Source organism: Podarcis raffonei, chromosome 13 (assembly GCF_027172205.1).
Source record: "Podarcis raffonei isolate rPodRaf1 chromosome 13, rPodRaf1.pri, whole genome shotgun sequence".
NCBI lineage: Eukaryota > Metazoa > Chordata > Lepidosauria > Squamata > Lacertidae > Podarcis > Podarcis raffonei.
The window spans coordinates 37,993,805-38,006,007 of NC_070614.1; the positions used below are offsets into that span (position 1 = coordinate 37,993,805).

Genomic DNA, 12,203 nt, shown 5'->3' on the forward strand with positions numbered 1-12,203 from the left:
TCCTACCGTGCAGACCGAGCCCTTGTCAGCCAGGAAGAAAAGAGGCAAAAGAGACACGACACAACTGGAGGAGGGGCGCTACAATTTTCAAGAAGTCGGGCCCCTCCCAAATGAGCCACCCTTCCCCAACTCCGTTCTTCGGGGCAACTGGCCAGCCACGCGCTCTCTGGTCCCACCCACGTGGACCTTTGCCAAGGGCAGGGCTGGGTGAGCCTGGTGCGATGTGGATGAGCTAAACTGGGGAATTTTGTGTGTTTTTTTAATCCAAGGAGGGGGTGAAGAGAGGAAACTTCAGGAGCAACAAGAGCAGCAGGAAGCTGCCTCCGTCCTAGACCCTCCATCAGCACCTCCAGGTACCTATCCAACGGGTCAGGGGGAAAGTTGGGTGCCAAAACTCCTGGGTTCTCGAGGGAGAATTTGGGAAACGAGACCTGGGGAAAGGAGGGGGGGTTAGAGCAGGGTGCTAGGTAGGATCCCATAATATTCCCGTTTTGGGGGTGGAAAGAGAGATCGAGAGATCTTGCCAGTTAGGCTCGGAAGAGCTGACAGCCAGGTTTTTTTTTTTTTTTTAGGAAATAGAAAGGGATTTGTGAGAATTGAACGGGAGAGGCATCAATTTGACGCCTGGGGCTGGGGCTGGGGGGAGGAGAAGCCTTAGCAAACCACTCCCCTCTGTCAGATTGCCAGCCCCTCCCTCTGCTCTAACCCTCTGGACCCCGCGTCCTCTCCCCAAAATCCTCTCTTTTTCGCCCGCTCGTCGCTACGATCCATTTCCTTCCCCAAGAGAATTCAGGGAGCCTTCCTTCGGACACACGACCCGATCGCTCCAAGCTCCCTTAGCAGCGCTTTTTAGATGGAGTCCGATCAATACGTTGCTTAGGCCGATACACGAAGGTCGTTGTAAAAGGCAAATTTTGCAAATGGAGGGTAGCCCCCACCCCCAATAAAGCTCACCCAGCTCCACCTCCTGAATCGTCCACGTTTTAGCCAACTCACGACGCACCGTAAAAGGGTAGCTGCGAAACTTAAAACAAAAGCCGGGGGGGGCTGTGTTCCCTCCCCCGCGCCCCCCACTGAGACTCCTGCCTGCCTTGAATAACAAGGTACTTGAGGTGTTGGAAATCAGGGAACCTCTCAGATCCTCAGATGCTGCCCCTTCTCCAAAGCAGTGGGTATTGCATTTTGGGATAATGTGATACCTTATGGGGGTGCGTGCTTCTTCCAAAATGGGTTTCCTAGCATCCTATATACCTCAGTTATTTACCCTAAGCTCAACAGACTCTGCTACTACAGCTGGCAAAACCCAGCCTAGGTTTCTAAAGGGCCTTTTCATGTATGAGGTTTAAGATTAAACTGGATGGTGATAATGGAAAAGTAAATGCTGTTGTTGGTCTCTCTTCCAGTTTTTATTCCCCATTTGCAATTTTCATGTGCAACAGAAATGAGATGCTGAAATGCCTTTAATTGTGTGAAAATTACCCCAGGCCTTAAACTGATGGAGATATACATTCCTAAAAGATATATCTAGGACAATGATTTTGTTTTTTTTTTGGTATTTGTTTAAAGTATTTTGTATCTGTTTAAAAAGTAGACTAAGGCCGCAATCCTAATCAAGACTACTCAGAAGTAAGTCCTGCTGAATTCATTGGGACTTATTCCCAGGCAAGTGGGACTATGATGCTGCAGTCCTGTGCACATTTGGAAGTAAGTCTCACTGAAGACTTACCCTGCTGAGTAAAGTTATGCAGGATTGTGCTGTACTCCTAAACAACTTTTCTTGGATTCAGCCCTATCAAACTCAGTGGCACTTGCTTATGAATGTGCATACTTAGGACTGTATTGTATTGTGCCCTCCCCATTTTGTGAATTCTAATATTTTTTTTACACCCTTTATTTTGTGGATGCTTGTTTATTGTTAACATTGGTTTTAGTATCCTTTTAGTAAGTTATTCTAAAGAGCTCTTCTGTTATCAAGCAGTTTAAGTTGCCTATCCATGCATTCTGACCTCTCTGCCTAGGAGCCAGATGCTAATTGCCAGTGTCAGAAAATTTTAGTGACATATGTGTATGTGTGTTGGCAGTGTTCAAAAGAGGAGTGCCTTTTCAATCTGGAATGAGTCATTTGCAAATGTTATTCATAGGAAACAAAAAGCAGAAGAGAAGGTTTTTTTTCTTTAAAAAAACTCCCAAATATAAATTCTAGTCCATATAGCTTTCGTATTCAGTTCACAAATTAAGGGCATGCACACACAATTTTAAAAGTTGGGGGAAGCTAGAATAATTTTACAGTTTTGTAGAGGAAGCAGAATAGCCTGAAAACCTAGTCATGTGGTGCATGGTAAGATACCCAGATAGCAGAGAAACAGATCAACCCAAGCAGATACCAAAAGTCCTGTCTCTCACAGCTAGCATACGTTCTCATGGCACTGCAAGTTGCTTTGAGTTTACATTTTAGTAAAAAAAGAGCAACTAATAAGTGCAATACATAATAATAAATACCAGTAATAATAGGAGCCACTTATCCTTCTATGTATTATTATCCTAAAATGAAATGAAAAGAGTTCTTTTTCTGCCTTTTTTGTAAGGCAGGCACTGGGTTCCTTATTTTTCAAAGCTAGGAATGGCCTTAAGTTGGCTGCTGTGGGAAAATTCAGAGGTATGCAGTGGCGTAGCTAGCCGCTCGGGTGCCTGGGGTGGCGCACACCCCATTTGCGCTATCAATTTAATGCAGTGTTATTCTACTTCAAACAGTCATGGCTTCCCCTGAAGAATCCTGGAGACAGTATCTTGTTAGGGTGATGAGAGTTCTTAGGAGATCCCTATTCCCCTCACAAAACTACAATTCTCAGCATGGTTTAACAACCCAATGCCCTCTTCCCATGGAACTCTGGGAATTGTAGCTCTCCTAACAAGTGCTCTTAACAAACTACAGTTCTTTTGTGGGACTCCTTGTGGGAAGCTGTGACTCTTTAAAGTGCTACTGCTTCAAATGAGAGCATTGAAGTTTAACTGGTTGATTCACAAGGAACTAGGAGCTAGAATATTTTAAGTTTTCTGCGATGGGATCTTTTTTGAGACAGATGAAAGACCAGGAGGCAGAATTTGTGGATCCAGAAGGAGAATGGACTGGGCTTAATTTGAACCAGGATTCAGCCCAAGCACTTGTTTTCAGTACCAGGCCATGATATAGGACTTCAATACTTTACAGTGGGGTGGGAGGGAGGGATGTGTGTGTCAGACTTGGAGGCCAAAGCTCACCTTCCAGACCTCTCTATCTTGCCCCTGTGACTTTACCTAGATCACACCCTCTTACCTCAGGCCACACCCTCTCACCAACTTTGCTTCACATCCCTCTTGAGAGTTTTTGCCTGGCTGGAATGTGTCATTGAGCTCTGATAATGCCTCCTGCTTGCCTAGGTGGAGGCTGGAGCAGGGTGTGAGGGTCAGTGTAGAAAGTAGTTTAATGTACACAGGTAAAATTTACATGAATTGCTCAGCCACTTTTGCTTCTGGTTCCACGTGGCACTGGCATGTGGTCCCCAGAAAAGAATGTGGCCTGGCGGCTGAGAAAGTTCTCCCATCCCTGTTTTATGGTTAAGCCACTCTAGGGATTGTAGCTCCATGTGGGTCTCCTAACAACTCACAGCACCCTTAGCAAACTAAAGTCCCCAGGATTCTTTGGGGGAAGCTGTGACTGTTTAAATCTTGCCTTAAAAGCCAATTTAAGAAATTAACTACTGAGAAAATGTAGTCAGAAACTGTAGGTTTGTTGCTGCTGCTGGCTTATATTATTATTATTATTATTATTATTATTATTATTATTATTATTATTAAAAACCAACCTCATGTTTGCAACTTCCTTTTGCCTTTCTTGCTGCTCTGCAATTTCTGATGTATACCATCAGGATTCCCTCGCTGCTATTTGAAAGGCAGGGCCCCTTGGTGGGACTGAAGGAGGCGGCAGCGACACAGCCAGGCTGTTGCTACCTCCACCCCTGGCGTGCCCAGGGCTCACATGACTCTGCAACATCTGGATCACATTAGGGCAAAGCCTAAAGCCACAGGAATGTGAGCTGGGTGGATGAGCCCAGCTCCTTGCTTCTCTGGGCTGGAGGGGGCTGGGAAATACGGCGTGTCCAAGGAGGGGCTCGGAGCTCTAGATATCCCCAGACAGACCCAATGAGGTGTGGGCAACAGCTAGACAGAAATGTACAATATGTGCTTAGAAGCTGGGGCTTGCGATTCCTCTGAGAGTGATGCAGTGGGTGAGAATGGTGGGCCTGAGCCTCAGGACTCCTCCTGGCTTCTCTAAGTGGGTTGTGGCAGGGGAGACAGGCCTGCTGCGAGTCAAAGACTTTGGGGGAATGGGATCTACTCGTTTGAGCGGGGGAGGGAGTTAGAATGGGAAACCAGGGGCCCTTACATTCCGGAGAAGGAACAGAGTGGTGTCTAGTTGCTCAGGCTGGAGCTGGAAAGATTTCTGAGTGAAGAAGGTGGGAGGTCTGGAGTTGGAAACTCTGCTAAGATTTGGACACCCTCACCTATCCCTAATATTAAGTGCGGAAAACAGGTTGTTTTCGTTTTGCAAGGGTTTGTTTAATGCTGCCCACCCTTCTCTCTCCAGCTTCCAGCTGCCAAGATGAGTTTCCTTCTCTTCGCTGTCACTGCCCTCCACGTCCTCATTCTCATCTTACTCTTCGTCGCCACGTTGGACAAGGTGAGAGAACACAGAAGCTGTCGCTCCCGCTCCATCTTGTTTTCCTCCTCTGTTTTAGGTTTCTTCAGCTGGTAGCCTGTTGTGAGCCAGATCTGGCCCTCGGAAGCAACTTTTCATTGGCCCCGTGCCTCAGTGGGCATACCAATCCTTAATCCAGGTGTGGTAAACAGTTTCATTCACCCTGGAAGCAACCAATCTCTCTGTGTGCCTGTCATGTGATTCTTACTACATTGTTCTTGCGCACTGCCTATCCGGGGAGATCTTTCATAAAGCCCATACTGCTAGGTGGCGCTGAATTTATTATTACGGAGCCTACCATCTGTGATAGACCCTGGAGCTGGTCTGGAGAATAGAGAAGCCCCGACTGAAAGTATTGATGCCGGCTGTCTCTTCCTGCTCTGGATCCCAAATTCTCCAAGGGCCCAGACCAGCCCTTAGACTTCTCCATAGTCCTCCCCTGCCCCACCCTCACAAAAAAGGACAGTCAGTTTCTGAAGGTGCTAAAGGAAATTGTAGATTCACTGAAGCTCTCCAACTTATTGCATAGTAGCATGTTTCAAGTACATGGAACCCATCAGAGGGTTGTAGGCCACCCAGAGTGGCTGGTGAAACCCAGCCAGATGGGTGGGATATAACTAATAACTGTATTATTATTATCATCATCATCATCATCATCATCATCATCATCATGTTATCACATCCCTCCTGAATGAGGCATTTAATCTTTGGGAACATAAAGTTAATTTATTGCAGAGGATAGCTTTCTTTAGAATGGGATTTCTGCCTTTGACATGGCATATAATAGGCTGCAATCCCAACACCATTGACTTGCAGGCAGTGCTTTTTTCTGGGAGGACGCAGGGGCACGCATACACATTTTGTGAATCTAACTTTAGCCTCATTGAGGGGCAGTATTTCATTCAATATGAGTAGGAAAATGAGAGTATCCCTAAACATTTTTTTAAAAAAGCACTGCTTACAGGTATGCCTCACTGAATATAATAGGATTTACTTTTGAGTAGACATGGTTAGGCCTGTGCTGCTACGTGAGAAATTGGAGCCAATTTTCTTTAGTACTTTTTGTGCTTTGCCTCCTTTATTTTGATCTCAATATTGATTTTTATTTTTATTTTTGGTTCTGTACTGCTTTATTCTGGTCCCTGGAGACAAAAAAAGGAAAGGGAAGAAGAGTCCTAATTTTATTTTGGTGTGTCTTAATTTGGCAGCTGTAGCCTTGGAATATTTTTGACACTTCTACTCCTGACTCAAGGTGTTTTGTTAACTTTTTAAACTGATAATTGTGCTAGAGCCTGTGTCTTCAGCCAGTGTTGGGGTTGCATACACAATTTATTCACCAACCGTGTCTGTGTGTACTTCATTGTCTTTGTTAAGCCCCGACATGTGCTTCCCCGAGATGACAATTTATTGAAAATGAAAATGGAATGGCACACCCATTAACATAAGTTATGGGCTGTACTGCAAGTGTGGATGTTTCTTCTGCTTTGCACAGACTATTTACATTTGTCATTATTCTTTTATTTGTACAAATACTTCAGATTTGATGCCATACAATATTCTCCTTACAAAAAAAGGAACAATTAAAACTCAGACCTTGTGTAGTTGAATCCCAAGGGTTTTATGGTGTATCTGGGGGTGAAACAACACATTATGAGGCTAACTTTGCATTTGCTTCATCATAGGAGTCAGGGGTTTTTTCAAGGGAGAATCTGTAGGTTAGATTCCTAACCATTCCCCAATCTGTCCACTCTCCCCTGCAGTCCTTTGGCTGCCCCCCTCCCACTCCTTTGCCTTAGAAAATAAGGTCCTGCTGGGGTGGGAAAGAGAAGCAAAGATAAATTATGGAGGAGAATCAGCGAATGAGAGAACAGTTAAAAATGCTTCCCCTCCCACTCACTCATTTTCCTTGCCCCACTTCTACATTACTTTTAAATAGAAAGCATGGGTTTGCAATCATACATATATATTTATTTATTATATATGCAGTGTAGCTTATTAGGACGTCTCAAGCAAGCCACCCTCTCTCAAACTTGGTCCCCAATCTGCAGTAGGGGGATAATAATTCACAGTAAAGAAGGGCAGTACCATTAGCCCCGGGGAATTTAGGCACAGTGAGTTACTGACCCCATAAATACAGTGAAGTCTGCAGCCTCTCCACTCCTCTTCCTTGGACTGGGGCACACCCTGCTGCAGGCCTGCATTAGGAGCCCTGCCTGTGAGTTGTCCAGGAAACTGTTTAATAAACCACATACCTTTCCAATACCTATGTAGAACCCAAATCCTCAAGGCTCAACAAGCAACGCAAGCCCCCGGTTATTCATGATGGTGTAGTACAGTGGAACCTCGTGTTACGTACCGTCATCCTTGCAAATGCTTCGGGTTACGAGCTCTGCTAACCTGGAAGTAGATGCTCCCGGTTGCAAACTTTGCCCCAAAATGCGAGCAGAAGTTGTGCTCTGGCAGGGTGGCAGCAGCAGGAGGCGCCATTAGCGAAAGTGCACCTCATGTTATGAGCGGTTTCTGCTTAAGAACGGACGTCCGGAACGAATCAAGTTCGTAACCAGAGTTACCACTCTATAGCGGTGAAGAGACTTAAGATACATATCAGAAAGTCTCCAGTTCTGCTCCCACCTCTGCCATGCTCATTAAGATGAGTTTAAACCTCCACTCTCTTCCACACTCCCTAGCTTTGACTCCCTCCCACAACTACATAATGGGGATAATAGCATTGACTTACCTTATAAGGTTGTAGCCCTTTACTGGACTACAACTCCCAGCATCCCTATCAGCAGGGGCTGATGGGACTTGGAGCCCAACAACATGTGGATGGCCACCGGTCAGCCACCTCTGCTGTAAAGATTGCTAACAACAGTGTCTATGAAGTGTTATAAACATAGTGCTATATCAGCCCTGTGTGTGTTTACTATTAATTGGTGCACCCATGAAAATGTACTATATGAATGACACAAACACATGTTTGGAAACACACATTCATGCAGATACACTTGAGAGCCATGATTAATGCTAGTTCCCGCTTATGTGGTCCCAAACGCAGGTTTGTTGCTATGTTAGGTGTGGAAAGGCCTTGAGAAAGCCATTACCTTGGTGCTTATAACGTTCAAGTTTGCTCTCAAAAGTAAACTCCCTTTGAACTTTGAAAACTAGTCTTCCAAGCATGTCCAGTAATGTTATCAGCCCACTGGCCACACTGACCTGTGCAAGCCATTTGTGGTGGAGGCCTGCTTCTAAAATCTCCGTTGTAATTTTCTTCCAGTCTTGGTGGGTCCTGCCCGACAAGGAAACCGTGAACATCTGGTATGAGTGCACACTTAATAACCACACCAACACCTGGGCCTGCAAAACAGTCTCTGACAGTGGTGAGTACAGCAAAGGCTATTGCACATCATATTAACTGCTGCTTCTCTACTCCATGTATATAGTCTCCTCCTCTCTCATCACCCCCATACTTATCTTCCCCCCACAGCATGGCTTCAGGCAGTCCAAGCCTTCATGGTTTTAAGTCTTCTCTTCTCCAGCTTAGCCTTCATTATCTTCATGTGCCAACTCTACACCATGAAGCGGGGAAGCCTGTTCTACGCCACTGGGATCTTCCAGATACTTACATGTAAGTATGGTGTGGTGATTTGCTGTTTAGAGACCAGTTTAATTAGCAAGTGGCGAGTAGTGAATATCACAGGGAGAGATGCAGCATAGGAGCCAGAAAGGAAGTAATACTTTGGATGGGGAGAAGTATGAGTGCCATGTGATGGGGGGGCATGTATATCTGTAGGAGCTGCTCTTGTGAGGAAGTGGTGAGGATATGTAGGAGAAAGAGCCATGCAGGTACACCATAAGACCCAGGAACACCAAATTGCTAAGTATACTACCACTTTTGGGGCAATTCTACTGGATAAATCTGAAATATGTTATAGTTCTCTTCTCTTCAATGTTATCATAAAATATGCCAAGATGCAAAGTGCAGATTCCAATATGGATGCCGGTGAGATTTATGCCTTGGGATTTCATTGACCCGTTGCAAAGGGATCATACATTTAAAGCGCATGGCTTTAATCTATGGTTTACATCTCAAAGAGCTACAATTCGCAGCACCCTTAACTACAGTTCCCAGGATTCTTTGGGGGGAAGCCAGGAGCTTTAAATACCTGGTGAAGATGTGAGCATTGAATGCAGCTTTAGGCAGTAAGATGTAGCTAAGAGGGATCCGGTGCTAATTGTCTGCTTGGATCTGTTTCCAGCTATCTCCGTGTTCACAGCTGCCGTGATCTACACCACCCACGTGGAACAGTTCCAGGTTGGCCGACCACTGGGTGGGTCTTTTGGTTACTGTTTTGTGCTGGCGTGGCTGTCCTTTCCTTTGGCTCTTATCAGTGGAATCATTTACATCCACCTTCGGAAAAAGGAGTGACCATCAACTGGATGATCTCTCCCATTTGCCTTGGAAGGAGCCCTGTTCTCCTCTGAATTTAGCTATGTATTAACTCTTTGCAGTTTTCAAAGGCAGTTATGGTACAAAATCCTATGCGATACATGGATTGGTCCGCTGGGGTCCTGCATTGTGAGTGTATCACCCCTTGTTTGCATGTTATCAGGTATTTCCACATAATACAGCAAGTTAAAGGGGTGTCATCTTGCAGTTGGCATTTCCCAGGGCTCTTCTATTTTTCAGATTTGGCAAAAATGGAAATACACATTAAAACTCAAACTTGCAAACATTTCTAGCATTCTTTTTTCCTTTTAATCCCCATTTTTAAAAATGGAGGGTTGAATATGTTTCTTGTGGGGTTTTTTTTAATAAATAAAAAAATCAGTGTTCTTTCCACATTTGCAGCTTGGAAGCTAAAATATCAAACGGGGGGGGGGGGACCCTAATAAATTCGTTGAAAGAACTGAAACCACAAAAATCGTAGAAAGTAGGACTTAATCACGTTGTCCATACAGAACTGTTTGTCATGAATTGAAAAATCTGCAACTCTCTCTTGTTTCTTAACTGCTGGGACATTATGCACAGAGCCTGATGATAGCAGAGTTTGAAATTGGTCATTGAGATCACCATGAAAAATGAATTTCATCTTCTGAATTTCAACCATGAAACATAAGGGCATTTTTGCATGTGATGTTAAATCATGTATTTTTAGGTTTTCACCTAAGACATTTTAAGCAACAGCCTAAAAATGCGAGGCATGATTTGGACAAAACCATTTCTAATACTTGCAAAATACCTGCCCACTGTTCAGGGAGTCACAAGTGATTATAACTCCCCCTTGAGTCAACCTTCAGTAACAAACCCCCGTTTTTCTGCAGAATGTGTTAAAATGACCCTGGTGAGAACTCAGATAGCATCACTTTCCTCTTCCCCTCCAGCCAGTAACTACTTTAAAGGAGTATCTCATCCCCCCGCCCCCCCAGTCTGAGGGTATACTCTGTACTTTCCCCCAAAACAGCATAGGGTGGGGGATTTAAGCTAATCATATCCACCATCCTTCTAAAGCTGGGAGGATTAATCCTGCCTTCTTGCCCCATAGCAATTACGCACAAAATATTTGGAAAACATGGGAAAGATTTTGCTTCTCCAGTAGCCTTACCAAGCAGCCTGCTTGCAAGTTATTAAAAACGGGTTCCTTCCAATGATATTTCTGTAACAGTATTATATATGTGCTGGCTCCCCCAAAGTCCCCTTTCACCTTCTTGACCTGGCCTTTTAATATTTTATACGCATTTTAAGAATAAAAGAAAACCTAATAAACAAAATTCAGCAGAGCCATGTGTTCCTTTGCGGACTACAGTGTTTCACATTCTTGTCTCACATTCCCGCAGTCTTCACAAGGAAACTTTCCTTTGGCGAACAGAACACTGCAGACTTAGAGTATCTTTTATAATAATCTGTTTATTTACAAACAGTGCAGGCTGACTGGATGAGAGTGCAGAAGCAAACATGCTGTTCCAAATCCACAACACCCAACATCATTAAAAAGCTTTCCTCCTTGCAGAAATGCTTCCAGCCAACTCCGGACTGCTGTTATTCATTCAGTCCCTCCTTGCCCAAACTCTCTGCATTCCGTCTGAGCAAACTTCTTTTTATTGCATTTCAATCTCCCCTTCACAGAAGCTTCCTTCTCCACCCATGTTATTCTCAAAACAACCTGTGATATCGGTAAGGCTGGAAAAGATGTGCCAAGGACACTCAGGGATCTGCATGGCCGAGTGGAGACTATGGTTGGAATGCAGCAAAGTTTTACTCCGAGTAGACTCAGTGAAATTAACGAACTTGGCCAAGTTGCATCATTCACTTCAGTGGCTCTGCCCCAAGTAAAACTTAGTTGAATGTAAGACCCTACGAACCTTGTGCTCGCTGGTCCTGATCTGCCAGCGAACCCCACCCCACCCCAGTTCTCTAGGTACAGCTGCTTTCCATCCTCACTGTGCACTTGGGCTGAGATAAAAGTGCAGCTTAATGCCTGCCAAGAGCACTAATATACCATCTGGTGGTGCAGAGATCTGGGCACGTGAACCAATAAATATTTAACCTAATTGAAATCTTAATGTTTAACTATCCACCAGCCACCCTAAAGCTTGTCTTTTTACAAGAGTAGAAGCAAGGAAATGCAGCTAGAAAAAGGCAGCCGACACCACGGCAGGTAGGAGCAAGCTAATACTGTAGAACGGGTGTTGCTAAACTACGACTTCCACTAGCCCCAGCAAGTCAGTGGCCAGGGATGGAAGCTGTAGTTCAGCAACGCCTGGAGGGCCAAAGGCTCCCCACACCTGGCTTAGAAGATGGTGGGCTCTGCTTTGTTACAAAGTTTTTAAGCAGAGGCTGGATGGCCAGCTATCAGGGGTGCTGTAGTAGTGGATTTCCTGCATCAGCCGGAGCTTGGATTAGTTGACCTTTGATGGCCCTTCCGATTCTGGTTCAATGGGTCTGTCCTAAGTAGAGGAAACATAGCCGCATCTCCCAAGTACAAAACACTGCTTTGTATCCCATGGTTCATCTGACGCAGATTGTCAGCCTTTTCGAAGGCATGCTTCTAGTCAAGTTAGTCATGAAGGCAACTGGGAAACAAGCAGGCAACATTAAGGGGTAGGAGGGTGGTCCATTCTGGATTTTGCATACTCAGCGGGGATTCTCTGTTGGGGGAAAAGAGGGGAACTCTTAACAATATTCTGCTACCAGCCACAGTGGCTGTGTTCTGCCTCCACTGTCAGAGGCATAATGCCTCTTTATACCTGTTGCTCAGAATCACAGGTGGGCAGAGTGCTGTTGCACTCCTGCCCTGCTTACAGGCTTCCCAAAGGCACCTGGTTGATTGCTGTGGAAACAGAATGATGAACTAGATAGGCCTTTGCCTGACGCAGCAGGTTCCTTAAACTGTACGGCTGAGATGATTACCATAACATGCAATCTGTCTGACCTGTAATCTTCCATTTTAATTAAAACAAATGTAGAATT

General features: G+C 44.9%; 1 protein-coding gene across 4 annotated transcripts; it reads left to right on the forward strand.

Moving 5' to 3' along the window:
• Positions 1–46: 46 nt before the first annotated feature.
• Positions 47–9,543, forward strand: EMP3 (epithelial membrane protein 3). Of its 4 annotated transcripts, none has more exons than XM_053360931.1 (5): positions 47–353; positions 4,625–4,717; positions 8,010–8,112; positions 8,220–8,360; positions 8,992–9,543. In XM_053360931.1, exons 2-5 carry the CDS (start codon positions 4,640–4,642, stop codon positions 9,159–9,161), a joined length of 492 nt encoding a protein of 163 aa, XP_053216906.1. In that variant the 5' UTR covers positions 47–353; positions 4,625–4,639; the 3' UTR covers positions 9,162–9,543. The 4 variants fall into 4 exon arrangements, with proteins under 4 accessions (XP_053216906.1, XP_053216907.1, XP_053216905.1 ...); XM_053360932.1 differs by lacking the exon at positions 47–353 and adding an exon at positions 4,037–4,184; XM_053360930.1 differs by lacking the exon at positions 47–353 and adding an exon at positions 4,179–4,265.
• Positions 9,544–12,203: the final 2,660 nt, after the last annotated feature.

Excerpts from the sequence above, each read along its gene's own strand:
- EMP3 (XM_053360930.1), top strand. Across the intron at positions 4,718-8,009 it reads TCGTCGCCACGTTGGACAAG|TCTTGGTGGGTCCTGCCCGA; the intron begins GTGAGAGAACAC and ends ATTTTCTTCCAG. Across the intron at positions 8,361-8,991 it reads GATCTTCCAGATACTTACAT|CTATCTCCGTGTTCACAGCT; the intron begins GTAAGTATGGTG and ends ATCTGTTTCCAG.